This window comes from Sceloporus undulatus, chromosome 4, assembly GCF_019175285.1.
Source record: "Sceloporus undulatus isolate JIND9_A2432 ecotype Alabama chromosome 4, SceUnd_v1.1, whole genome shotgun sequence".
Classification (NCBI taxonomy): domain Eukaryota; kingdom Metazoa; phylum Chordata; class Lepidosauria; order Squamata; family Phrynosomatidae; genus Sceloporus; species Sceloporus undulatus.
In genome coordinates, this window is record NC_056525.1 from 243727270 (window position 1) to 243754672 (window position 27403).

Genomic DNA, 27403 nt, shown 5'->3' on the forward strand with positions numbered 1-27403 from the left:
GCTGGGAGAGATCATCCAGAGACATGGGGCGCGGGGTTATCAGTACGCTGATGACACCCAAATAATCTTCTCTATGTCTCCGACTGATGCAGTGACCGGGGATGGCGTCTCTCCTCTCGTGGCCTGTCTGGAGTCGGTAATGGGCTGGATGAGGGAAAACCGACTCAGTCTGAATCCAGAGAAAACGGAGGTACTTGTGATAGGTTCCCCTGGTCCAGGAATGGCGGTAGTTCCACCTGTCCTGAACGGGATCACGCTTCCTGTGAAGGACTCCGTGCGCAGTCTGGGGGTGCTTCTTGACTCGCCGCTTCACCTTACAGCTCAGGTGAATGCGACGGTCAAGAGCACCTGTTATCAGCTTCGGCTTATTCACCAGCTGCGCCCATACCTGGCCCAGAGGGACCTTGAAACGGTGGTACATGCTCTGGTAACCTCTAGATTGGACTTCTGCAATGCACTCTACATGGGGCAACCCTTATACCATACCCGGAAGCTACAGCTGGTACAGAATATGGCAGCCAGGCTGGTCACTGGTACCTCCAGGACCATCCATATTACCCCTGTGCTAAAAGACCTGCATTGGCTGCTTATCCGCTTCCGGGCACAGTATAAGGTGTTGGTGATTACCTATAAAGCCCTACATGGCTTGGGCCCAGAATACCTGAAGGACCGCCTCTCCCCATACATTCCGCCCCGCACCCTCAGAACTTCTGGGCAGCAGTTACTTAGGGTTCCAGGGGCCAGACTTACCTCCACAATGAGGAGGACGTATTCCATCGCTGCCCCGGCCCTTTGGAACACGCTGCCCACAGAGCTCCGCTCGGCCACCTCCCTGGCTCAGTTCAGAAGGGATTTAAAAACCTTCTTATTTCAAACTGCATTCCCCGAATGAAGTTCCAGCTGGCCTTCCTCCCTCTTTTGTTGGCAAGATGGTTGGCTGATGGGTTTTTAATTTCCTTTTAATATGTGTATTTTGTGTATATTTATATTGCCTGTATTGTATTGTATTTGATTTTATTATGTTGTTCACCGCCCTGATCATTGGAAGGGCGGTATATAAATAAAATTTTTATTATTTTATTATTTATAATATCCTTGAACTGTGATGCCCAAATCAGGGCACAGTTTTTCAGGTGAGGTTTGACCAAAGAAAAATACAGTGTTATAACTTGAGTTGGGCTAGAATTGCACTGCTTTATCTGGTGCATCATACTGCTAACTCAGGTTTAGTTGGTGGTCTACTAAGACCAGCTAAGGCGAGTATATTGTAACCCACCTTGAATTCCACTGTGGGAGAAAGGCAGGGTATAAATCATGGAAATAAATTAATAAATAAAATAAAATAAGAAGACTCCTAGATCCCTTTTGCATATACTACCGTCAAGTCAGATATCATTCATCCTATAGCTTGCATTTCATTTTTTTCCTGCCTCACTGTAGTATCTTATATTTCCCCTTGATGAAATTCATTTTGTTAGTTTTAGTCCACCTCTCCAATCTGTGAAGGTCATTAGGAATTCTGATCCTGTCCTCTGGAGTACTGACTATCCCTTCTAATTTGGTGTCATATGCAAATTTGATAAGTATGCCCTCATCTATGCCATTTATAAAGATGCTGATAGTACTGGGCCCAAGACTGAACCCTATGGCATCCTTCTAGTTACTTCTCTCCACAATGAAGAGGAGCCACTGGTTAGTACTCTTTGGATTCAGTTGGTCAACTAATTACAATCCACCTAACAATCACAATGTCTAGACCAGATTTTACAAGCTTGCTTGCCAGAATATCATGGAAGACCTTGTCAAAGTCCTTACTGAAACCAAAGTATCTTACATCCACATCTTCATCTACCAAGCTTGTAGCTCTACACACACACATACATACTCATGTTTACTTTTTAGTGATTACAGAATATTTGGCCCTAGGCTTAGGGACACCCTCCCTAGGGAGCTCATAGGCCCATAGGCCACAATTTGTCCACCCCAGTATAAACATCATCATAATAGCAGAACATCAAAAAAAAAAAAATGAAGTAAACTAACCTGAGAAAATAAAATTAAAATCAAGATGTCTGTGACACTATATAGCAAACACATGTATTTCAAATTATCTGAGCTTCTTTTGTTCATGCTGTTACACAAATGTAACACATCAAAAAACTTGAGAGTGGTAGTAATGGAGATGGAGTATAAATATGTCAGATGATGGGAAACAAATATAGTCTATAAAGAGGTTTGAGAAGGCTTACATGAAAATGAACAAATAATCTTCTGGTCCCTTAAATACAGTCGGCTCTTCTTATACATGGATTTTTAATACACTGATTCAAGCATCCACGGTTTGAAAATCAAAAAAAGTATAAATTTCAATTATCAAACCTTGATTTTCCATTTTTTATAAGGGACACCATTTTGCTATGTCATTATATGTAATGGGACTGGAGCATCCATGGATTTTGTTATCCACGGGGGATCTTGGAACCAAATCCCAGCGTATAACAATGGTCCACTGTACTAACAAGTTTTATTGTAGCATCCTTGAGACTAACTGAGAGAAAGAAGTTGGCAGCACAAGCTTTTGTAGTTCCTCAGATTTATCTGAGGACTTAAGTCTGCAAAAGCTCATGCTGCCAACTTCTTTCGTTCGGTTAGTCTCAAAGGTGCTACAAGATCTTTCTACATACTGATTCTACAGACTAACACGGCTATATCGTTAAATTCTAACAAGTTTTATGTGGCACAAATTTTGGTAGCTTGAAGCCCAGATGCAGATAAATAAGTATAAATGAAAAAGAAGGAGTATTTATTTCTAAACTTACCGCTGGCATTCTCCAGCATGCAAAACAAGATCCTCATTGTTCCGTGCACTAACTGTGAGCTCATGTTCTGTTGAGTTGAACACATCAAGGAGGAGATAGCACTGGCGAGTACTATTTGAAGAGATCAACAGAAATATGATACAGATTTTAATAATTTTAGATAATGATTTTAATAAACCATCTCAAAGTTTTAGTATATTTAAATATTACAAAATTTCCAATTGCACATTTAATACATATGTCAACATATTTCAGGGCAAGCAAAAAAACTATTCTCCTCACCATCTGATTTTCCTGGAACATGCTTCTGACCAAAAGAAATTTTGCATTTCTACCTTTTAAAATAGTGGAAAGAGACACGATGCAAAGTTTACTGTCCAAGAGAGACTAGGGACATACATCTGATTTTAACATTTTTTAATTTATTACTACATGTTTTTTTAAAAGCCATATAGTATTACTTAACACATACCGTATATATTCGACTATAAGTCGACCTCATGTATAAGTCGAGGGCAGATTTGGGGGGCAAAATTATGGATTTTGATATGACTCGTGGATAAGTCGAGGGTAAAACTTAGGTTCATGCAAAAAAGGAACTAAATGATGAAGTAAAGGAAAACAATGTCAAAGAACCTACAAAATCATGGCAGGTATAACTGTTTTGGCTCACACTAGAGGCTGGATGGAAGAGAGAGTAGAGGGAGGTCAGTGCTTCCATGACAGATTGCACTCTTGCCTTTAATCAGGGGATGGTTCCCTTTTTAATAAGAGTTAAAGAATAGTATTTACACTGACCCATGGATAAGTCGACCTAGGTTTTTGGGGTCAATTTTTGGACTAATATTTCTAGACTTATAGATGAGTATATACAGTATATTCAAGTCTGTATGTCAATGAAAGGAGCATGGGGTGAGGGTGGAATACACCCAGAGCCATCACTCTCTCATTCCTTCTCAGGATTATCTGTCTTGTTATGTGCCTTCAGGTTGCTTCTGACTGAGAACCAAAGGCGAACCTGTCAAGGTAGCTTTTTAGCATGATTTGTTCAGAGGGGTTTTGCCTTTGCCTTCTGACACTGGAAGAGTGTTTTTTGTCCCGTGTGACCCAGTGAGTTTCCATGGTCAATCAGGAATTTGAACTCTAGTCTCCAGAGATGTAATCCAACACTCAAACCATTACACCATACTGACAGCCCACTATATCTGTCTAGCCCCCACGAAAAACTCTTGATGGATCACAATCTAGGTTCGTATCTTTTACAGCAATCCTTAGTCTACTGAGGGCACCTTTATAATCAAGCCATTCTGCTAACAATATGCATCATACAGAGAAGAGTCCATATGTTCATTAAGAATATTTATTATGTCTAAATCCAGTTGCTAGTCTTAATTAGAGCAGATCCATTTAGGCAACTGTTGCATAGTAAATCAACCTGTATGTAAATCCCATTTCTCCAATGGGTCTTGTCCAGTTGGGAACAGCAATTGTTTTTAGATGTCAATGTACAGAACGAAACCATAGTATTGATTCCAGATTCATTCCAGTATATTATGAATGCATGATTTCTCACATGTAGTGTTGAAATGTTAATGCAACTTTGAATGATAGGGCTTAAAATGCTCTTTAAATTCTTCATTCTGGGTTGGTTCTAAACATACCTCTGTCACAAAATGAGCCAAGATGCATGTTTGATATGTTCTAGATTTATTTGGTTAGCTATTTTGATAAAGCATAAAACTTAAAAGAATGAAAATCTATTGCCCTGCCATCGTAACTTCATATTTTTTTAATAATTGAAAAACCCTTTATAAGCACATGAATGTATAAAACATTTATCATGGGAATAAAAATAGGAAAACCTACATTCAATATGGAATAGAAGAGATGAGAAGAAAGAGGCAAATGCTATTGCTTTATTCATTAGTAACACTGAAACAGAACCTCATAAAATTTCATTGAACCAAATGACAAACTACTTCAAGTTTGGAAAGAGGCAGGTTTGTTGGGCTTTGAGAATTAGGAAAAGCTGATGGATTCTAAAAATTTTTTATCAGCAAACAAAGAAACTTTTATCCTATTCCATATGAACCATGAAAGAGGACACTGATTTAAACAGACAAAGCATAACATAAAAAGAAGTTAAGAATTGTGTCTGTTCTGCTAACATCACCCCTCACAAGACACTGGCTGAGGTGCTGTGAAGTCATGCAACATTCATGAATATTCTAACTCTGAAAGAAATGGCTCCATGACAAAATAATAACACAGTCTGTTTTTGTGTGAAAAATATTGTTAGTGAAAAATTCACATGAGAATTGGAGAATGGAATGGGTGCACATTGCTAAATGGAAATGAAAGGCAGAGAAACTGGGGAAAGGGGCATCCAGAATGGCTGGACCAGCAAAGGGCCAGGAGGCTTGGGGAAGAAACCTAAAGGACAGACAGATTACTTTATTCCAATGAGTCACATAATTCCCAGATGCAGTTGTAAAATCAGAGCAACTTAGTGGCATGTATCCCTGTGTCTTCCAGTCATCTGTTGGCTTATGATGCCCCATGAATTTCATGTGGTTTTCTTATACAAGGAGTACTCAGAGGTGGTTTTGCCAGTCCTTCCTCTGAAACATAGCATACAGCCCCACACCGGGCCGAAACACCCTAAAAGCACCAGATCCCAACTAATCATGGACACTAAACAAAGTCAGCCTTGGTTAGTACTTGGATGAGAGAACTTAGTGGTACCACTGACATAATTATAGCCTTGACATAGCTCTTTGTAACAGGGGTCAAGGCAGTGGAATCCCAACAGTAGTACAAAAGGTATCTTATCTGATGAAGCTCAATGGTTGAGAGGTTGGTTGAAGAAAGAAAAAGGGAGCCCAAAGGTGTGCATGATTCATCAAGTCACAAGGACTATATTATATGAAACACAACTACTCCTTAGGAAGTGCTTAGAAAAGATATCGTTGAGCAACCAAAAGCTCAAATGCAGGAAGGCAATAGTTTTTCCAGTGAATATAATATTTTCACTTAATAAGCAAATGCAATTGATATATACATTTACATTTGTTCAGTGATTTGCTTCACTGCTAAGAAAGGGAAGGGATGCAGTTGCAGAAACATTATAAAAAGGGACAGGTTAAACCAGCGACAGCTGGACTGCACAACTATGTCACAGAGGGAAATAAAGGGAAGCCTCTGACATGGAAGCACTGAAGAGGAAAATACTGTAATTCCGTGTCTTCTGGCACCATCACTTCTCAAATGTGGTTAGTTAATCCCCTCAATTCACAACCTTTTAACATTTTTTTTAAAAAAACTGGTTTATTTGTAAACACCTTTGAAAACTGATATAGAAACATAAGATGCAAATGGACAGTAAATTAAAAAAATAATAGAGAGCACACAAGCACTGTACAATAAATACAAACATATAATTTCAAACAAAAACAATTCCAACAGATTAAAAAACAAACTTTATTTGATAAGCCCTGGTGGCGCAGTGGTTAAATGCCTGTACTGCAGCCATTCACTCAAAACCACAAGGTTGCGAGTTCAAGACCAGCAAAAGGGCCCAAGCTCGACTCAAGCTTGCATCCTTCCGAGGAGGGAGCTAAAATGAGTACCCAGACTGTTGGGGGCAAATTAGCTTACTTGCTGTTCACCGCTATGATCTTTGGAATAGCGGTATATAAATAAAACAAATTATTATTATTATTAATAAATTGCAGCGTTCAGTTCTTGCAACTATCAGACAGTACATCAATAACTAAGAAACATGTTGCTGTTTTTTCTATAAGAGTGTGGACAAATAAATTCCTACTATTTTTCCACTTCACCAGTATTTCTCAATTAATACTGAAGTAATCTAGTTTAGCTTGTGGTGGAACAAGATTGTTGTTTCTAAATTAGTTTCAACAATGCTTATTATTGTAGTACTTTTGGTCTTTACAGGGAGTAATATTTATCCCAATAAAAATAACACTTAAGAATAACGAACACACCTTGTTGCAGGTAGGGTACTGACACGTGTAAAGAAGACAGATGGCTCCACCTCCACATGAAGACCCAGAGACAAATTTCTGTAATATCCATCAATATGTCCTGGACCTCCTGAGTATTTGAAATTCAAGATGGCTTCCAGTGTCTAGAAGAGTTACAGGAAAAATGATTAATCTGCTTTTTCCGCTGCACTGTAAAATGTAGTGCTTTGTCAAATCAGGTAGCAAATGCAGCTCATCAACCATGCTTTGTGATATGACATAGCACTTGAAAAACGTTGGGTTTCAGCAATATCAGGCAGGCAAAACAGGAGGTTTGTCAAGCCCCTTAAAGATGGATGAATTTAGTATATTGTGTAACAAGTTATGAAGGCCTGCTCTACAAAATAGGAGTAATTCTTAAGTCCAATATAAACATTCTCAAGATCCATCATATTTCTCCATTTCTCCACATTAAACATAACGACTTTCTTCACTTTAAACACAGTAACTTTTTTAAATGAGCATATATATTCTTCAGTTATTCCAAGAGAAATGCCAGCTCTTTCAGATGAATAAATGAAGTCAAATGCTGATTAATCTTTCAAGGAACTTCATACACAATTTTAAAAACTGTTTTGGTACAAATGGCATTTAAACTACAATGTGCTGTTCCTGGAAATAAAATGTAAACTATTTAGCTTTCCATTACACAACTCAACTCAACTAAACTAGATGTATAAAGGAAGGTACCAAAGGTATGTAAATGAATACGAGTTCACATAACCATTTCTAATACCAGGGTGATACTATGTGGGTTGAATAGATCTCCCTACCCATTTGACCACATGGAAGTGAACATATACAGTATTTGTTTTACTATCCAGTTATGAATTACCAATAACATGGTTGCATTTTACAGTGCTACTACTTGCTTGCTTGCTTATTTATTTATTTGATATTCCAGTACGAGACCAAAAACAAATGCAAGATGTGCTTAAGGCACATATGGTTAGCCGGGAACTTGGCTGGCAGTGAAACAGCTACATTAATGCATAACCATAAATCGACAATAAAACTTTCACTCCCTCAGATGAATTTCTCTGAATATCTGGATACAAGTATTGCAAGTTAATGAATCCTATTTATCAGATACAACACAAATAGAACATTTCTTAACGCTTACTCATTTATAACACTGCTAATCTTACATAACTGCATTCCTTGATTATGCTGAAACAGGAAAACACCTCTGGAACGCTATATAGAAGTTTTGCACTATGTGATAAGACTGTGAACTTACTATGCTTGCTCTATAGGCAATACATCAAAAATTGCTTACTTCTGAATTAATAATCTCATCACTCTCAAAGAGACAGGGAAGCACCACTAGGTTTATTCACCTAAATCTCTTTGTCTATTGTCTCAAAGATGAAAGAAGAAGAGAGGGGGAAACCCATTACAGAAAAAAAAATTAAAGTATTCCTAAAGTTGTTATTGCTTTCTTTCAAGGGGGGCAGAATTGAACATGATGATAAAGATGCAGTAAAAGCTCTTGCTGGGGAATTCTGAGAAGTGTTATTCTACAAGTACCCTCCAAGGCTGGTGGATCAGCCTGCAGCTAACATTAGGTAAAACCATGGAGTCCCAGTAGATGGAGACAAGTCGAACTCCTAGATTTCACTTTGAGACAGTAGCTTGGGCCCATACTGCTCTGTCTCAAAACAAGAAGCTATTTCACAGAAAAGGGGAAATGAATAAATTTAACACTATGATTATATCTCATAGTAGAGAGTTGAGGCAAGAAAAAAAAATCTACATATCAATACACAAAACCAGTCTTTAAGTTCATAACAGCAGCAAACCAGAGCAGTCCTTTGCTCCAAAGACAATCCATTATCCATGAAAGGAAACAGAAGCATGTGTGTTAAACTAAAGTTCCTTGCAAAGCAAAGGGCATGATTTTAAAATGGCAAAGGAGGAGGGGATATCCAAAACCAAACATTATAGAAAGTGAAAGAAGCAAAAAGTCCCAAAAATATATTAAATGGAGAATAAAATAGCAAAGAAAGACACGAAGGGAAAAGAAAGTCAAAAGTCTCCAAGCCATGGTGGAAATGGCTAATGGCTGAACCACAGGCCAGTAACACACACATTTCACACTTTTTTAATATGCTCTCGTTCTCTCTCTCACTATGTGTGTGTATGAGAGAAAAATCCAGATGATACTTACTACCCTCTTATACTATGTTTAATAACTCTGAACAAAGGGATTAATATGGAATGCCCATCCAGGTAAGTACCAGTCTTAAATCAATGGCTACAACAAGTATCATATATACTCAATTATAAGTTGACCTCATGTATAAATTGAGGGCAGAATTCGGGACCAAAATTATGGATTTTGACCCATGGAGAAGTCGAGGACAAAACTTAGGGACATGTAACAAGGAGGTAAAAGACAAAGCAAAGGAAAATGACACCAAAGAACATACAAAATTCTGGCAGTCATAACTGTTTGTGCTCACCCTAAAGGCTGGAGGAGGGAACTACGATAAATGATGACTGTGCGATGTGTGGGGAGACAACCAGGCACAAGTGGGACTAAGAAAGTGCACATATGTCAAAAAGGATGAAAAGGCAAAGCAAAGAAAATGGTGACTATGTTAGCAGTGATTATAGCCTTTAATTTTTATGTGATAATTTTGCCTGGTTTTTAACCCATAAAAGCTGACAAACATATACAAATGACTTACTCAAATCCTTCAAGTCTGATTCTTCTTGGCATGCCTTTGAGGAGAAGTGCCAAAGAGCTGCCATTGCTACCATTTTCCTACCCAGGCATTCAAAAAGGCCAGAAGCTGTGCCATGATGGAGAAAGTAGCCTGGTACTTCTTTTAGGTTCTCCCAGGATGTACTAAGTACTCACCTTCTGCCACTCTACTCGGAGATTGTTCCTTTTTTGATAAGAGTTACACTGACCCATGGTAAGTTGACCCAGATTTTGGGGGTCACTTTTTTTGACAAAAATTTCTAGACTGATGCATGTATGTGCAGGTAGTACCCAAGTATGTCTTGGGATTTGTACTGGGAGAAAGTGTTGGACTCAGTGACCGATAGTTCAGAATGGAGGTCTTTCTTTCAAAAAGGTTTTGTTCTAATAGGAAAATTTCACACAGAGATTTTAATGTTATTACGCTTTTGTGTAACATGGTCTCAGGTTAGCTGAAGACCAAGGCAGTGAACCAACTCCCTTCCAATGCAACATCTACTTGCATATTTATCAAAATACATGTTAGATATTCTCTATCAATTCTTTTCATGGACAGCAACTCATACAAAGGTATTTGAAAGAAATGATGTAAATTGCCAAAATGCACTTTGCTCAGCAATGTGACCATCTGTCCTCCAGTCCAATAAATCTGAAATCCTGAGGCAGCTACGCTAATGTGTAAAACCAAGAAACTAAATCCCAAGTGTCTGTCTCTGTTTTAAATGCTTAAAATAACTCTTACAAATTGTCTATTTAAAGCAAGTTGGCATTCTGTGTTGTTTGCTGCCCTTGAGAGCTAAGAGAGTTATTATAGAAACAGCATGCTGACCTAACATTTTGGGACATAATTACTCAAAATAGGTCTGTGAAGCAGTGAAGCCTTCCCTCAGACACGCTGCACGTAAGCTGGATTTCAGTAGCAACATGTTTGTCTAGTTCATTCATCTATATTTATATCTGATCAAGCCACTGGGCAATGAAATTGCATCATATTTTCATGTAATAATACAACAATAGCAACAAATGAGAAAATATATATATATAGCTATTATTCTGCACAATATAAATCTGAGGAATTAAACAATGCGTTATAGGCCCATCACTCTGCTCCTGCTTGCCAGAATACTTAGCCCCAAGATCTATCTTGAAACACCTATTGTAGCTCAATAAATCACCCTCCCCAAATGTAGAAGGAATGTTTTAAAAAATTTTCTCAGCCAGAAATAGCCTCCTTTGAAATGACTGGAAGTGTGATCAGAATAACGCTCCATTACAAAGCAGAGCTGGCAGGCTGTACTGCATGTACATTAACTAATGGAGTAAAACTATGCAGCCACTCTTAAGTTTTATAGTCAACTGCCAACATAGGTTGGCAGATGTATATAACACACTGAAGAAGCTCTTATGAGCATATAAAGAAGCTAAAAGACAAATTGAGCTTTCTGAAATGGTTATGTTCAGAAAGGTATTGTTTTCTTCTTCATTCTTAATAGTAGGGGGATCTATCCCAGCCATTATGCAATGTATTGAAATATTTTAAATTATATTATATTTAATCTGGAAGCAGGATGGCATACCAGGTACATAAGACTCGAGGCCTCATGCTCCATAAGTGAGTTGGTCAATATGGACAATAGCCTGTTTTTAATCAATTGTCTTTCCACCAACAAATCCTTTAGGGAACTTAAATATAATCAAAATGTAAATATCAGGGAGGGAAGAAGATAAAAATTACAGGCAAAAAACAGGTAAAAGAAATCAAATACAGTTAACAGTACTGTCATTTCCACAAAAGATATTTAAAAAGTGGCCTTTACTTGGGCTGCATCTGCACTGCAGAAATAACCCAGTTGGACACCACTTTAACTGCCATGGCTCAGCTGCCATGGGTAGAATTCCATAGCATTAAGCCATGGCAGTCATAAGACTGATCATCCAGATCACATTTACCTAAGTAGAGTTCCATGTTGATCGGCCATAGTACCTAAGTCAATTCTTCTTGCCTAGATTCTGCCCTGCCCCTTCATTCATTGCAGTGCTACACATATCTATATCTGCCTGCCAATGCATGCAGCAAAACAAACTCCTCACCTCTACTCCTACCCCAGTTTTTAAGCTGTATAAGTGTATATCTGCATGCAACTAGAGAAATCCTGCTCCAAATCTGAGGTGCCAGAGAAAAAGTCTGAGAATTGCTAGGGCAGCAAGTGACAGAGGCATACCCCAGATGGTCAACTCCAACCTTGTTTTCCAGAATGAAATACTACCCAAAAGCACTATTGTTGATGACCACAAAGCTGGCTTTCCTGTAGTCCTCCACTGCAGCAAGGGAGAGCTTCTGTGCTGCCAAGGCCACTTTACTGTCCAACCACTAGGCCCAGGGCCAAAGCAATCCAAGGCTTCCAAGTCAGAATTTATAAACTACCTAGCAGTATGGGTACTGTGGGCTGTATGAGGCCAATGGTAGAGTGGGACACTGCAAGTGAAAGCTAAAGAATAAGATCTTCCTCAAAAATTCTGCCAGGAAGATCTGCTTCCCCATCTTCCCCATCCAGATACAGGTAGCAATCTAAATATAGTGTCTCTAAAGGTCACACAGAAATGCATCCAATGTCCAAATTTAGTGTATGCTGTCACTAATTGATCATTCTTGCTTTAAAGTAGACCCTGTCCAAGTCCTTTCTAAATCTTCATCCAAACAGTTCTAGATTCTTCACATCTATATGTCCAATGTTGATGTTTGATAATTTATTCTCTAGTTCTTTTTTAAAAGGGTAAATGTTAGAGTTTACTGCCTATTCCACAATACCTTTCTTCACTGCAGTGACTTGCTAACTGGACATTCACTGGTAGTTTTACTTTTAAAATACTGTAATTCAATGTCTGTTAAAAGTTAAAAAGACTAAACCTCCATAGCGCTGACACTCTCTCTTCTTGGCTTTGCCCCAGGTGTCTAGTGTGGTGAGGAAGGGCTTCCCTGAACGTGTTCCGGTAAGCAAAAATATCAAAGAACTAAGTAGGCATATAGAGCAAAAACTATCCATTGCACAACTCAAGGAAAAGGGCAGAACAGTATGAAAATAACACAATTCTGTGTGATGCTATAGGAAGAAGCGGTGGGGGGAGGAGATGTAATTGAAACAGATGAATATGCTGCAGACACAATGAAATCAAATGTTTCACAATCACGTGGCAAGAAATGCATATTATAGACCACAAAATAGCGGGAAACAATAGGACAGGAGGGTGATAATATTTTCAACTATTTTTAACATTCTCTTCTGATGTTCTAACATATGTTGACAGTTGCACAGTGTGCATTACTATTCAAGAGTGTGTGTGTGTGTGTGTGTGTGTGTGTGTGCGTGTGTGTATGAAAGAATGATAATACATACTTTTTAATACAACAAGAAGAATCTTTTTCATTCTCACTATGAATCCAAAGCTCCGGATCCAAAATCAAGAGCAATTCCAGTTTTACTTTCCTACCAGATATCTATCAAACAGGTTCCCCTGCACTCCACAATGAAGTCTAGTGCAGATTCTGCAGTCAATCCCATATAGAAGCTTTGGCAATACAACAACATCCATAGAGATTGCCCTTTGACTCTATAAGCTAAATTTTCTGAAGAGGAGCTACAATATAACTTGTTACTCAATTAAAAGGCATGCTTTCGAACTGTCAGGACCAGCTTCCAATAGCAGGAATCTGTTTGCAGCACTGACAAACATATTTTTCAAACCTTCATGTCAAACTACATACATAGAAGACCTACAGTTCCTTAAAGGGAACAGCAATGACAGGCACACTTGTCAAAAAAGAAACAAGATCCCCTGCCCATAAGGTCTCTTTTTGGGCAATCATATCTGTGTTTAACAAGTGAAGAGTGCACTTGCACTCTTCTGTCTTCCCTTTCTAACAATGAAATGTGAAATTCTCCAATTATCCAAGGTTAAAACTGGGCCTGACCCAGAAAACTAATGTACTACTGTAGTTTCAGTTCATGTCGGATGGGAAATGTCTAGCACTGGACATTAGCTGGATAAGCACTGGGATTCAGTGGAAATATGAAGTATTCATTGTACCCCACTATAGCCCTCTTATGTGTCCTCCAACCTGGTTTTATACAGCTGAGAAACTTGTGGGACAGTTTTCAGGCTGTGCAAAAAGCTCCAGAGGAGAAAGGAGGGAACATCTTCTACATCAGCACTACAGCAATAGTGTGAATGTTATGGTTTAGTCTAGGATCTTAACCTTGTGGACCTAGCTTCCCAATTTGGCTCCTATGGTTAATCGGAACTTCTTGGCTGAATCATGGTATGCTGAGCAGTGAGTAGAAGAAAAGCTGAATGTGTAGTCCGTTTTTATTTTGACTTATTAAGTAACTCATTCTCATCTTGGCTTACTAAGTTTGAGCTATGACTGTTCAAATACAGCCAAAGTGCAGCCACAATAAAAGCTTGGCAATTCGAAGACACATTCCTAGATCAGACAGGATGAGGCAAAAAGTAGGAATGTGGGGAGAAGTGGTATGGTTCACATTTTAAAACAAAGCAACCCAATCTGTACTTTCCAAACAAATGCATGAAGCAAAACGCTAAGCAATTGCTATTTAAAAAAATATATCATGGATTTCAATCAGTTTATCCTGTTCTCACAAAGGCAGTTTCCTGTATTTTGAGCAGCTAGTCAGAGATTCATGGATGTATCCATAGTATCTGTAGGGAAAATGAAACAACAAACATGGTCCTTATATGCCTAGTAAATAACAAGGAGCTTGTGGAGTGCTGGGGAGGTTTTATGTTATGCATTTAGATATGCTAGTCTAACACTGCATCAGACTTGAAAGAGCTTCCATTTCTGTTTATGATGGTTCTTCTTGCAGCTTAAAAAAACAAATGAGCCCTGATCCATACTTCTGTAACATATAATGAACTAAACAGATTGTGAAGTGGAATTCTCAGAAGTTAGAAACCTATGCCTTGGGGATTAAATAGAGTGCAACCACACAGTTCCTATATGCCTGATTACTAAACTACTTGAAAGTTCTGAGTTATGACTCACCATTTGGGAGTCTCTTCCTGACTTTTTATTAAATTCTGAAAGAGATGACACAATAGTCTGATCTTTAATAAGCCTCTGTAAGTGTTTATATTTGGAGATTACAGTGCATAATGCTGAATCTCTCTGGCATTATGGTACTGGTTGTATACTGGCATATCTGCCACGAATCTTAAATGTTGTAGAACATGCTGGTAATGTGATAATATGTTCTCAGGCACCCATAGTTTAGGCCTACGTTGGGTCTCATACAGAGATGAACTAATGCATTTCATTTTCTATAATTTTCACATTTGCCAACTTTCTTTGGTTCTTTTTCCTTTTGAGCCTTAGCACTCCCTTTCCTCTAGATCAGCAAGCCATAGGTAGGCTGTGGGGTAGCAATACAGAAGAAGGGAAACCCTCAGTGACCTCACTGGACACCTGGGCCAAATTCAAGAAGAAGGGGTGTCAGAACTATATACGAAGGTCCTACCTTTCTTAGCAGAGAGACAGTCATCCAACAAAGAATGGGAGAAAACACTAACCAGCACACATCTCTGGGCTATCCTTTTCAGTAGAGCCAGCTCTGCCATGTGTTGACATCCTGGTCACCACTTTGGGGCTGGTCTCTGTCTCTCCAAGTCCTCGAAAGTCTCGCTCCAAGATGTCCAGGCCCAATATGACCCTGCTGCCTATGCCAGATTGAAATGGCATTGCATGGTGCCCCTCAACTGTCAGATTATCTTGACCAAGCAACTTGGATGGTCCCAGCCATTCCATCCACCACTGTCACCAAAACATGCATTCTTACCCTCAGTGCCAGAGCAGCCCCTAATGCCACATCTCTGAGGAAGGCAGCTTTTATTGTTGAGATCTGCATTACTCAAGGGGGGAAAGTAATTGCTGGGTATACTTTGGAAAAAGCCTTCAAGCATTCCCTAGAAGGTTCAAAATATTTTTGTTTACTTAAGTAAGCCTTAACTGACCTGATTATTTCATTTTACACATGCATTTCATATTCTAAGTTTTGAAGAAAGCATTTGTTGTTGAACTGCTCCTCCATGTTCTTTCCATGTTCTTTCTGCTTCTGGTGCCAAATTTTCTATTAAATAAGTAATGTCCAGGAAAAGATCTACTTTGCTAACTGGGATATAACAGTGTAGGATCACTAGGTTAATGGAAGAATGCTAAAAAAATGTGTCCACGAAAGCAGGTGAGACTGAAGTCTTTCTCTTCAAGATGAACTCAAAGGAAACCATCTAAAGGCCAAAATATGAGATATTTACCAAAACTCAGTATGTTCATGATGATCACGTTTTCCCCATCAATTCATGTTCTAAATTTGTCTATACATACAGAAAGGATTATACTGGCACTTTCAAATATCAGTACAATTGGAAACCAAATATCTACAGAAAACCATTTATGATATTAAGCTTTAAAATAGCTAAATGTAAGTCAGCAGCACCACTTTCAGGAAAGTAGCAGAAACAAAAGAAAGGACAGGTATGAAAAGGTGTGTTTGACTCTTAAATGATTGTTTTAAAGATTGTTTCTAAGCTAATTATTTTCATGCAACACTATTTTGCATTATGCTAAATATTTTGTTAGCATAATCCAAGATTGGTACACAGCAGTTCCTATCAATTTCTATATCTTTCTTTACTTACTGAGCTTTCACATACCCAGCATGTAATAATTATTTATAAAGGCAGGAGTTCTTATAGAGAGGGGGAAGGAAGACACCGTTAACTTAGCATAGCAATACCACTTCTTTACCTAAATTACAATACCGACAAGTAGCCATGACTCATATTGCTTATAATTCTACTAAACCACATGATCAATCTAGGTCTTAAAATGGCTTTGGAGGACTCATTCAGTCTACAGGATCCACTTTCTCACTCTTGTCTTAGAAAAGCCCCGTTCCTTCCCAAAGCAAATAGCCCTTTTAAATTAAAGGAATCTAAATACGTTTGGTGTCCTTCACACTTCTGTAAATTGTGGCACGTTTAGAATCTCAATATTGCACTAAAACAAGGATGTTTTTAGGTAGTACAATATTCAAAGGTTTGCTTCAGAAACTGAAATGTCTTTACAGTGCTACATTAAAAGCTGCACTGAAAACAATGGCACAAATAATAAGGCAAAACTGAGTGAAGACACTATACTTATCAGTGGCTATATATTAGCCCACTGTCTCCATCCCAGCTTGGGCTCATTATTAGTGCATCTTTCCCCACCAGCATCCCAGTATCCATTTGTCAGACTGAAGAAGTGCTCACTCAGTAAATTTCGTTGAATGCTTGGTAAGCCTTAGGTGATGAATCACAAGGAATGCAGCATCACCATCTTTCATGAAGCATCCTTCTGTCTGTATGTGCCTTCAAGTCACCTGTCAACTTATGGCAGCCCCATGAATTTAAAAGACATTTCTTAGGCAAGGGATCCTCAGGGGTCATTTTGCCAGTTTCTTCCTCTGAAATATAGCCTACAGTACCTGGTATTTGTTGGTGGTCTCCCATCCAAGTGCTGGCCCATCCAGGACTGACCCTGCTTAGCTTCCAAGATCAGACAGAGTCTAGGGCCTTTAGGTTATTGAAACTAAACTGTCACCTTTCCCCCAAAATCTCTCTACTTCTCCCTTTATACATGTATGACAACCAGCCAGCCAGCCAAGTCAGACAGATACCAGAGTTGTAAGAATAAGTAGCTAACACCAAAAATACTGATGGCACACATTAGACAAACACTGAAGAATTCAGAGAAAAGCATGAGAACAGTGTAGAAAAAAGCATCAAAAATATACATTTGCTGGTGTTTCAAGAAATGCTAGTCTGAGTCACAGAGACAACTGGAGTCCCAATATTGTCATTACAGCTTCTCGGATGCCTTTTTACCAGAGATGAACCATTAACCCCTATGCCCTGGCTAAACTCTAAATGGGTAATTATATTCCTTCCGCTCTGCAATTTTAAATGTCTAGGGGTCATCAAAACAAGAACTTTACAAGACCCTAGATCCCCATCCCACAGCAGAAGAAATTAAGAGGTTACAAAAATATGCATCAGTAGATTAGTCAAGAGCTTTAAATGTCAACCAAACAATTTGATATACATTAAAATGTAAGTGAAAGCCAGACAGAAAATGTGGAGTTGAATATGTTTGACATGAGTAACAAATCAGATAGCAAATGCTGACTGAATGTCACTTCCAAAGAGAGACTTGGTTTTCTCTCTCACAGTTGATCATGCCACTAAAAAGACAGGAAAAACAAACACTACAGCTAAACTATCTTTCTCCATATTCCTCTGCTGTTTTGAATTGGGCATGGCTCTAAAAAACAAGAACAATAATAAAAAACAGGTCAGGTCAGGACTATGTGTGGATTATATAGTAACTCCATACTGCCCATGTACTTGAAAATTCCTCAAAACAAAATTAAAGGGGGAGAGGTCCCTGCACATAGGCATATTATGCTAGTACCTTTCTCCTTAATATCTTGAGGTTAGGTGGTAGGATTTCTTTCTTTCTTTTTATGTGGCATTACACACATGCCTTTCCTTACAATCTAGAAACAAATCCAGTAACCAGCCTGCCAGTTCAATGAACAAAGTCTAAGCAGAAGAGAGAAATGAGTGATGTCTGAACATCAACAGTGGTACACTTCTGCAAGTATAATGCCCCCCCCCCCCAAAAAAAGAAAATGTCCCAAAAGGTAGGCTGAATTCCATTCTTACAGTGAAAGAAAGCAGACTGGACTAAACTGCTCCTCTTTACCCTGCTGCCAGAAGGTAACATGATGGTTACCTTCTGCCCTCCCTACAGTGGCAATGAAAATATTGTGAACCCCTTACGACTGTCACTGCTGTCAAGTCAATTTTGACATGCCAACCCAATGATAGCAATAGCAATAGCATCTAAACAGTGCACCGCTCGAGTGCCAAAAAGCTGCCCCTTTGTGGACAGTGGGGCAGCATAATGCCAGCTCGAGGTCATCGTCAGAGTGTGCAGCATCTGAATGCTACACCCTCATGTTGCCCCATACCAGCATACTGGACCAATCTGTTTTGCCTCTTAGTTTTCTTCTGATTCTTTGCCTGCAGTCTCCATTTTGATTAATGACTGAGCCAAGGTACAACAAATCTTTGACTTATTCAATGTTTTCATTGTCTAAAGTTTCATGTAAATCATCTTTAGTCATTTTCATTTTCTTAATGGTCAGCTTTACAGCTGCCTTTGCACTTTCTCCCTTGATTTTCTCCAGTAGTTGTTCTAAGCCTCTACTACGTATTTTCTGCTAGTAGTATAGTGCCATCTGTATATCTTAAACTGTTGACATTCCTTCCTCCAATTTTCACACCTCATTCCTCCGAGTCTAATCCAGCTTTAGACATTTTATGTTTCAGCATACAAGTTGAACATACAAGGTGACAGCCTTTCCCAATTCCCTTGTCAATTCAAAACTTTTCCAATTTTACTAATGGTGGCCTCTTGTCCTAATGGGTACAGGTTACACATTAGGATAACCAAATGTTGTGACATACCCATTTCTTTAAGAGGAATCCATGATTAATCTACAAATCCAAAGCTTTGCTATAATCTAAAAAGCAAAGGCTAGTTTTCTTCTGAAATGGTTCAACTGTTCTTGAGGACTGAAATGCGTAATCAGCATTTCCAATCTGTGAGCCATTCTTTTGTTCTCCTTATTTGTTGGCAGATTTTACTTAGAACCTGACTGGATTCCCTCCATGTAGCTTGGGACAATTTTATCCATATATCATTTTTATCTTGTAATTTATTTCTCCCTACTGCTTTGAGTTCAGCTTCTACTTTACTTTTTAAAATTGTGGGTTCATCTTCAAATGATTCTTCCTTGAATTAATCTGTCATCCCTTCATCTTTTTATACAGCTCTTCAGTGTATCACTTCCACTGTTTATTATTATTATTATTATTATTATTTGTTAATCATGTAGTATTTTTCTCTGCTGGTCATAGAACATTTCCACTATTAACTTAAAATTTCTTTTGATTTCTTGGATCCTGTTGAAAACATCTCTTGCTCTACCTTTTTGCTGTCATCTTCTATTTTTCTGCATTCATTGTTATAGTACTGTAGTTATCTTTGTTCCTACTCAACAGGACATTCAAGAGTTGCATTCAGAATTCTGACCTTATTCCCTTTATTTTTGTTTCTTATCTGTCTTTAACTGTTTGATCAGTCAGCCAATGAGGCTTTTCTTTCTTTTTGGCTGCAGATAGTGTCCTTTTGCTTTCTACTCTCACAACTGGCTTTGGTTCTGAGTTCTTCTGGCTCCTGATCAATTAGGCTTAATAGTGCAAATCTATTTTTACATCAGCTTTACTTTCTTACAGGGATGTTCTTCATGTTGTATTTTGGCACAGTGTTGGTTCAGAGTTATTTTTCTAAGCTTTATTCTAATTTTTTTTTTTAATATTAGCTCTGGTCTTGTCTTTGTAGAGAGAAAGGAACTTCCTCATCTTCTACTTCCAATTATATAGTCTATTTGATTTCTATATTGGAAAAACAATATAGAAAGAAAAGAATTGCTTCCTAAACTATATTAATTTCTAAATTCTGGTTTTTTCCCCAAGAAAGCTGGCTCTGCAATGATATCAGCCTATCTGGCTATGAAGCCTACTACTTACCAGCAATTCATCACCACAAAATGGCAAACCAAGAGGGGGATTAGCTGCTTTAATAGCAACCTCTCTTTGTGTACAAATTCAACCTCTCAGACAACTGAATCCTTAAGCTATGTCCCATTTGACCAAAGGAACTCTAGTTTGGTATGGGCTCATTAATGTATATGTATATGTATAGAACTTCATCCTACTCAACACCAACTACTGGGCTAAACTGGAAGTTTTCCTACTGCTCCATTGGCAACTGCTGGTGATTTTAATGCATGGATTGAACCCAACAACTATGCTTTGCCTGAGGCTGTAGGATTTCACTGGGATCTGTTACAAAATGCTGCATGCAGGAGATCTAAAATCCAATGCAGAGAACAACTCTCCACTCTTTTGCTGTTACCATGGCAGGAGAAAGCATTCTTTCGCTTTTATCACCTAGAACATGGTTATCAGGTCAGAAGCCTTGAGGGGGGGGAATTAAAAAGCCCTTTTTTGGAATGAATAACAAAAAGATAAAGCACTCTAGTATGAATTGTTTGTATTTACAATTTAATTATACACTAATCACAAATCCACTATGGCAAAGAGTAGTTGCAAAGGTCAGGCAAGGGGTCAGGCAATGCTGCATACTACTACTCAATTTATTCAACCTGTATGCAGAAGATATTATTATTATTTATTATTAAAGTTTATTTATAAAGCACTGTAAGTTTGCACAGAGCAGACTTACACTCAAGAGGCAGGAGGAGTAAGGATCAGAGGAAAGAACATTAACAACCTAAGATATGCACACAGCCCAATATTACTAGCAGAAAACAACTACTGGAGCAATTGCTGAAGAAAGGCAAGGAGGAAAGTGCCAAGGCAGGCTTAATGCTGAGCATTAAGAAAATTAATGACCACAGAAGATCTACAAGAATTTATCCTAGATAATGAGAAAATTGAAATAGTCAAAAAGTTCCCATACTTTGGATCAAACATAGATCAGAATGGAGACTGCAGTCAAGAAATTAGAGCAATACTAGGATTGGCAAGGGCAACCATGAAAGAACTTGACAAGATCCTAAAGTGTAAACCTATACCTCTGAATTCAAAAGTGAGGTTTGTCCAAGCCATCGTATTTCTCATCACCATGTACAGAAAGCTAAAGAAAGCTGATAGAAAGAAAATAGATTAATTTGAGATGTATTGCTGAAGAACAGTGCTGAAGATACTGTGGATGGCCAAGATGACAAGCAAATTGATCCTAGAACTGATGAAGCCCAAACTCTAAGAGGAAGTTAGGATGACAAAATTGATGATGTTATACTTTGGCCACATCATGAGAAGGTATGAATCACTAGAAAATACAATAATGCTAAGAAAGGTAGAGGGAAATAGAAAGAGAGGGAGACTACATGGCAGATTGACTCAATCAGAAAGGCCTGAGCCTGTAGGTTCTGGGCAGGACAGTTGAGGACAGGGAGTCTTGGAGATGTTTCATCCACAGGGCAGTTAATGACAACAAATTCCAAAGGTTACATAAACTATACCTTCATTCACAGAAAGTGCCAACTTTTGGAGAATCACCTCATCAGATTTATACAGTACAGGCTAACTCATTTTGAAGATCCCCTCAATCTCATATACCATTTTATAGATTCTGGATGAGTGGTAGGAGGGACGAAGGTGCTGAGAAGAATGCTAACACCAGCTCCATCTCACACACTTAAAATATTAATCTGACCCTTTTGGCGCTGGTTCTGATTTTTGTTCTGTGAATGAATCAGAGTTCTGCCCCCACAAAATGAAAAGTTTTCTCTCCCTGTTCTGAGGTTCAAGGTGGCCCTTGGAAGTGATGTGGGATATGGCAGAGTGGGGCAGAGGGGAGCTGTTGGAAATGCCTCCTCTTTATTTGAATTGAGGAACAACTTAGAATTCAAGTCTATAAACTACCTTTGCTTATTATAGTAAAGTAGGAGGGCACAGCAATTTCAATTAGTGCCCTTTCAATTTAATTTTTTTTCTGTTAGTAACATCTTGAAAGCTGCTCAGAATAGTATTTTGCAGTGACTGCTTTATAAAAAAGTAACATATCATTTGTTAGTCTTCCACTGCTCATGACTGAAGAAAAATTATCTGTTCCTACATACAAGAAAGCTTTTCTCCAATTATTTGAAGAGCCCATGATTTGTTCAATATTAAGTCTTTTATTATATTAATTTAACACTGTCTCTAAAGATGCCATCTAGACAGCATAAAATACAAGTTGGAGATTTTATGTCCTTCACATGCAATGTAAGATACATAGCAATTTAATGAGCTGTCATGGCCTACATCATTTAATTTTCAAGCTAAATGTTAGTACTTGCCTTAAATGTGTATTTTATCAGAAATCATGGGCTGCAATATACTTTGAGACCTCTGCTAGCCCAAATTACAGCCATGCTTCAGCTCCATTATTAGCGCAAGAGGCTCCATCTATCTTTCTGTCTAATCTGATATTAAGTTACTCTTATAACGCTTCTTTTCCACAACAGAAGATCTCTCAGCCTTTCAGCTAACAATCCTATTTGTCTCAAATTCTTTGTTCCTTGAGTGGTAAATATCTAATCTTTGGCAATTTGTGATCTCTTTTCCACTTACAAAATAAATAATTGATAAATTTCCTTAAAGCTTTTTTCATAGACCAATAGGTAAAAATTAACTATTTAATCTATTAAAATTATTTTTTAACATTTGTACTAACATTTGCTTTTTAAATTGCATTGTATTTTTAAAACATTGTACACTGCCTTGAATCCTATGCTGGGAGAAAGACAAAATGCTAAATAAATAAATAAATACATTTCATAGTAATTTCATATTGTAATTGATCCTGAGCAACAATTATGATTAACAAACAGAAAATGAAGTCATGATGTCCTTGCTGGGTATTAGACAGTTTCAGTGTAAACATGTGGCCCCTTCCAACTCTAACTTGGCATTGTTTCTTGAGGACTGGGAGAATGTATCTTACATATACTGTATGAGGGTTTGGGGAAGATACTGATAAAACAGGGGTTTGTTGGGGGCTTTGTTTGCTTGATGAGGCAAGTTCAATTAATAAATAAACTTTCTCTTTAGCAAGTATATAGCTTGAATAATTGTATTTAGAATTTACAATCCTCAGCAAGTGTATTTAGAATTGCAGCACCAATAGTCAAGTGAAATGCAGGGGTGAAGTAGATAGATGGCCACACTGGTCCAGGACTGTAGCAGCTGCATAGCCTGCTCTCATTATGGGCCACTGCAATCCCAAACCGGTGCCACCAGGAATCAAATGTAACCTGCTCCTTTCTTGTTCCAGTACAAAGGACTGGAACATGGTGCTGGGGCGGCTTCCAGCCACTTTGGGGGCATATGTCATATGTCAAAGCAGCCTGAAGTGGTTCATGTATTTTGGACCGCAGATGCATCATACTTGAAAGGAAAATTAGGTTCATTGTAAGAGATTACAACAGAATAGTTTGTGTAGGTCCTTAAGACCCAGGTCAGCGTCTGGAATGGAAACTGAGTCACCACTTCTGAATATAGGTATTTATCTACAATACAGAGCTACAGTAAGTCTCATATCCAAATGCTTTATTAGTCAACATTTACCAGAGGCAGAACAGATAAAGAGAGATCTCCGCTTCCATACCTCAACATCTAGAGAGAAACAGAACCAAGATTTTTCTACAATTCAAAATATACTGTATGACCATTTCTAGTTTTCATTGCACAATATAAAAATAAATTGGTTGAAAGATTTCAGACTCTCTCCTATCCAAACATATATTTATGAACTGTGCAATGGCTGCAAAAGCCACACTTAACTTCCTATATATAGAACAAATTACAGTATCTCACATACAATAAAAGATTTGGATTTCTAAAGCATTGCTCTGCTAGGGGAAAAAAATTAAATACAGATGAAAATGCGTCTATTTGAATAGAAATCCTACACCAATCTTTTCCTACATTCTCACACCTGAAGCTGTTCTCTTCTACATGCACATACCTATCCAAGACAATACATGAAAAGGCGTAATGCTTTACAATGTAAAATCTAATGTACAAGAAGCCAGACTGCATGTCCAAGTCCTATCTGGAATATCAATCATATTGTTCAGATTAGCCTTTTAGATGCTCCCGTATAGGGTAGCTTTTAATTAGGAATATTTAAATCACCGGTTTAAATCATCAAGAGAAAACTCCTATTCAAATTACTAATTTATATCAAATTTCACTCTTTGTGGCATCATATTTTAAAATAAAAGATAACTATATTATGCTCATTTATGAATCAACAGAAGTTTACATTATCAAGTAGGATAAGATGTGTGTGAATCACTGTAGTATAGTGGTTAGAGCACTGGACTAAAACTCTGCAGATCAGGGTTCGATTTCCGCTCAGCCATAGGAACCCACTGGGTGACCCTGAGCAAGTCACATTCATACAGCACCATGATAGGGTCACCTTAGGATTGCTATAAGGCAGAGGCATACAACAACAAAACAGTAATGAAATATGTATTTCTTCTATATTAAAATTAAATTTAGGAACTAAAAGTACATTGCTAACTGTATTAAGATGCAGAAGGCACATCAGTACCTTAAGAAGTAAATCATTCATAGAAACATCACAGCAAATAGGGTTATATCAAATTGTTACCCCTAGCCCCTAACTAGAGTACATTGGACCCTTGTTATACACTGGGGTTTGGTTCCAAGATTCCCCGTGGATAACAAAATCCATGGATACTCAAGTCCCATTAAATATAATGACATAGCAAAATGGTGTCCCATATAAAAAATGGAAAATCAAGCTTTGATAATTGAAATTTATACTTTTTTGAACATTTTCAAACCGTGGATGCTTGAATCCATGTTTTAAAAATCTGTGTATAAGGGTCGACTGTATAGCCTTTGAATGCATTAGAACATAAATATGTAAGTTCCATAAATTCAATGGGTCTATTGTAGCTGGAACTCACAACTATTTTAGGCCATAATTTAGGCTTTGAATCCCACCTACAATATTATTATTATACAGTACAATGTTATTATAATATTACATTATTATGTAGTCCCAGCTACAATCTCTATATTATAGCATTGCAATACGGTATTTTGATATCATATAGTGATACTGGCTAACCTGTCAATTTCAATTTGCAATGGGATAGTTTACAATGAGAAATTCCTAATGAGAAATGTCAGCCAACAGGTAATTTACACAAGCATACTTTTTCCTCTATGGCCTACAAACTAATTAACATTTACTCAGCCTGTTTTTCAACTGACTACAGTGACATTTAAAACAGAAACTTTTTCTTCCCCATCAAGCCTTGACGTAATCACTGTGGTGCTTTCATCCACCTGCAAACACAAAGGACACAAACCAATAGAGTAGAGTGAGGTGTTTTTTTTAATGCACATGAAAAAGACTACAGTAAGTCAAAAACCATTGTCTACTATTTCCAGAAAGTTGCAGTGGGGAACTTCTGTTCAACCTCATGCCATTAGTTTGTGAATGCCATGTATTGTGCAATATGTATATGAAGAAATGTACACATTTTGACAGTGGCATCGCTAAGGCTGGTGTCACCCAGTGCAAGGGGGGAAGGGGAGAGAACTGCCCATGCTGTTTAAAGAGAGAGAACAGAGTTGGAAGAGACCACATGGGCTATCCAGTCCAACCCCCTGCCATGCAGGAATACACACCAAAGTATTCCTGACAGATGGCCATCCGACCTCTGTTTAAAAACCTCCGAAGAAGGAGAATCCACCACTCTCCAAGGCAGTGGGATCTTCCTCATGATTAGGTGGAACCTCTTCTCCTGTAGCTTCAATCCACTGCTCTGTATCCTAGTCTCTGGAGAGGAAGAAAATAAGAATGCTCCATCCTCAATATGACATCCCTTCAAATATTTAAAACCTGTCACCTGTTAATCTTCTCCTCTCCAGACTAAACATACCCAGCACCCTAAGGCCTGTTACAGACTGCCAAAATAAAGCTGCTTCAGGTCTCTTTGGAGGTATGCTATTTAAATGATGCATGGATCCTAAGAGTCCGGAGGTCGCTCCAAAGCCACACTCCATTCCTAAGCGCTGGAGGGCAGCTTTGGGATTCTTAGGATGCATGCATCATTTAAACAGTATACCTCCAAAGAGACCTGAAGCAGCTTTATTTTGGCAGTCTGTAACAGGCCTAAGATGCTCCTCATAGGGCATGGTTTCCAGACCTTTCACCACCTTTCAGCTCCAGTTTGTCAACATCCTTCTTGAACTGTGGTGCCTAGAACTGGACACAATTTTCCATGTGAGGTCTGATCAAAGCAGAATAGAGTGGTACTATTATTTCCATCAATCTAGACACTATAATCCTATTAATGCAACCTAGAATTGCTTTGGCTTGCTTAGCTGCTGCATCACATTGCTGATTCATGGTCAGCCTGTGATCCACTAAGACTCCTAGTTCAATTTCGAATGTACTGCCTTCAAGCCAGGTGTCACCCATCCTATACCTGTGCATTTCATTTTTACTGCCCAAGTGCAGTATCCAACATTTTCCCTATTGAAATTCATTTTGTTAGTTGCGGCCCAGCTTTCTAATCCATTAAGGTCATTCTGAATGCTGATCCTGTCCTTTGAAGTATTAGAAGCCCGTCCTAATTTAGTAGTACTCTCTTACATTGTAATTGGAACTGATTATGCTGCAATCCCACCATATGAAAGGGGGGATGCACTTTAAGGTACAACCAACACAGTGGAGTAAGTACAATGGTGATTACCTATTCCATATTATCTTCTGCCTTTTGAAATAACTATTCCCTAGTAACAATAAGTGGGAAACATGAAACAATCCACAACTGGTAAAAATTTGTAGTGCTGGTCAACAGTGACAACAGTTCAGTTGTGTAAATCTAGCTGAGGACAAAGAAAGACTTAATGGTCTGACAAACTGGTGCTCTAATCCTCAATCTGATTGTTTCAACATGTTCACAGTGCATTAATATGTAACCAAGTATTTGAGAAATGTATATGGATATACAGCATGTATTTAAGCAGTCAGGGTAATGGTAACCATGGTACAGTCTCCCAAGAATAGAATTATCATC

The 27403-nt window shown here is 38.3% G+C and overlaps 1 protein-coding gene across 3 annotated transcripts in view; it reads right to left on the reverse strand.

Moving 5' to 3' along the window:
• Nucleotides 1–27403, reverse strand: part of TRAPPC9 (trafficking protein particle complex subunit 9) — a 368614-nt gene that overhangs the window by 265169 nt on the left and 76042 nt on the right. For all 3 annotated transcript variants that reach the window (XM_042464513.1, XM_042464512.1, XM_042464514.1), the window contains exons 18-19: nt 6827–6969; nt 2820–2930 (exon numbers count right to left, since the gene is read on the reverse strand). In XM_042464513.1, coding sequence (XP_042320447.1) covers nt 2820–2930; nt 6827–6969 — 254 coding nt within the window. The remainder of the gene's footprint in view (nt 1–2819; nt 2931–6826; nt 6970–27403) is intronic.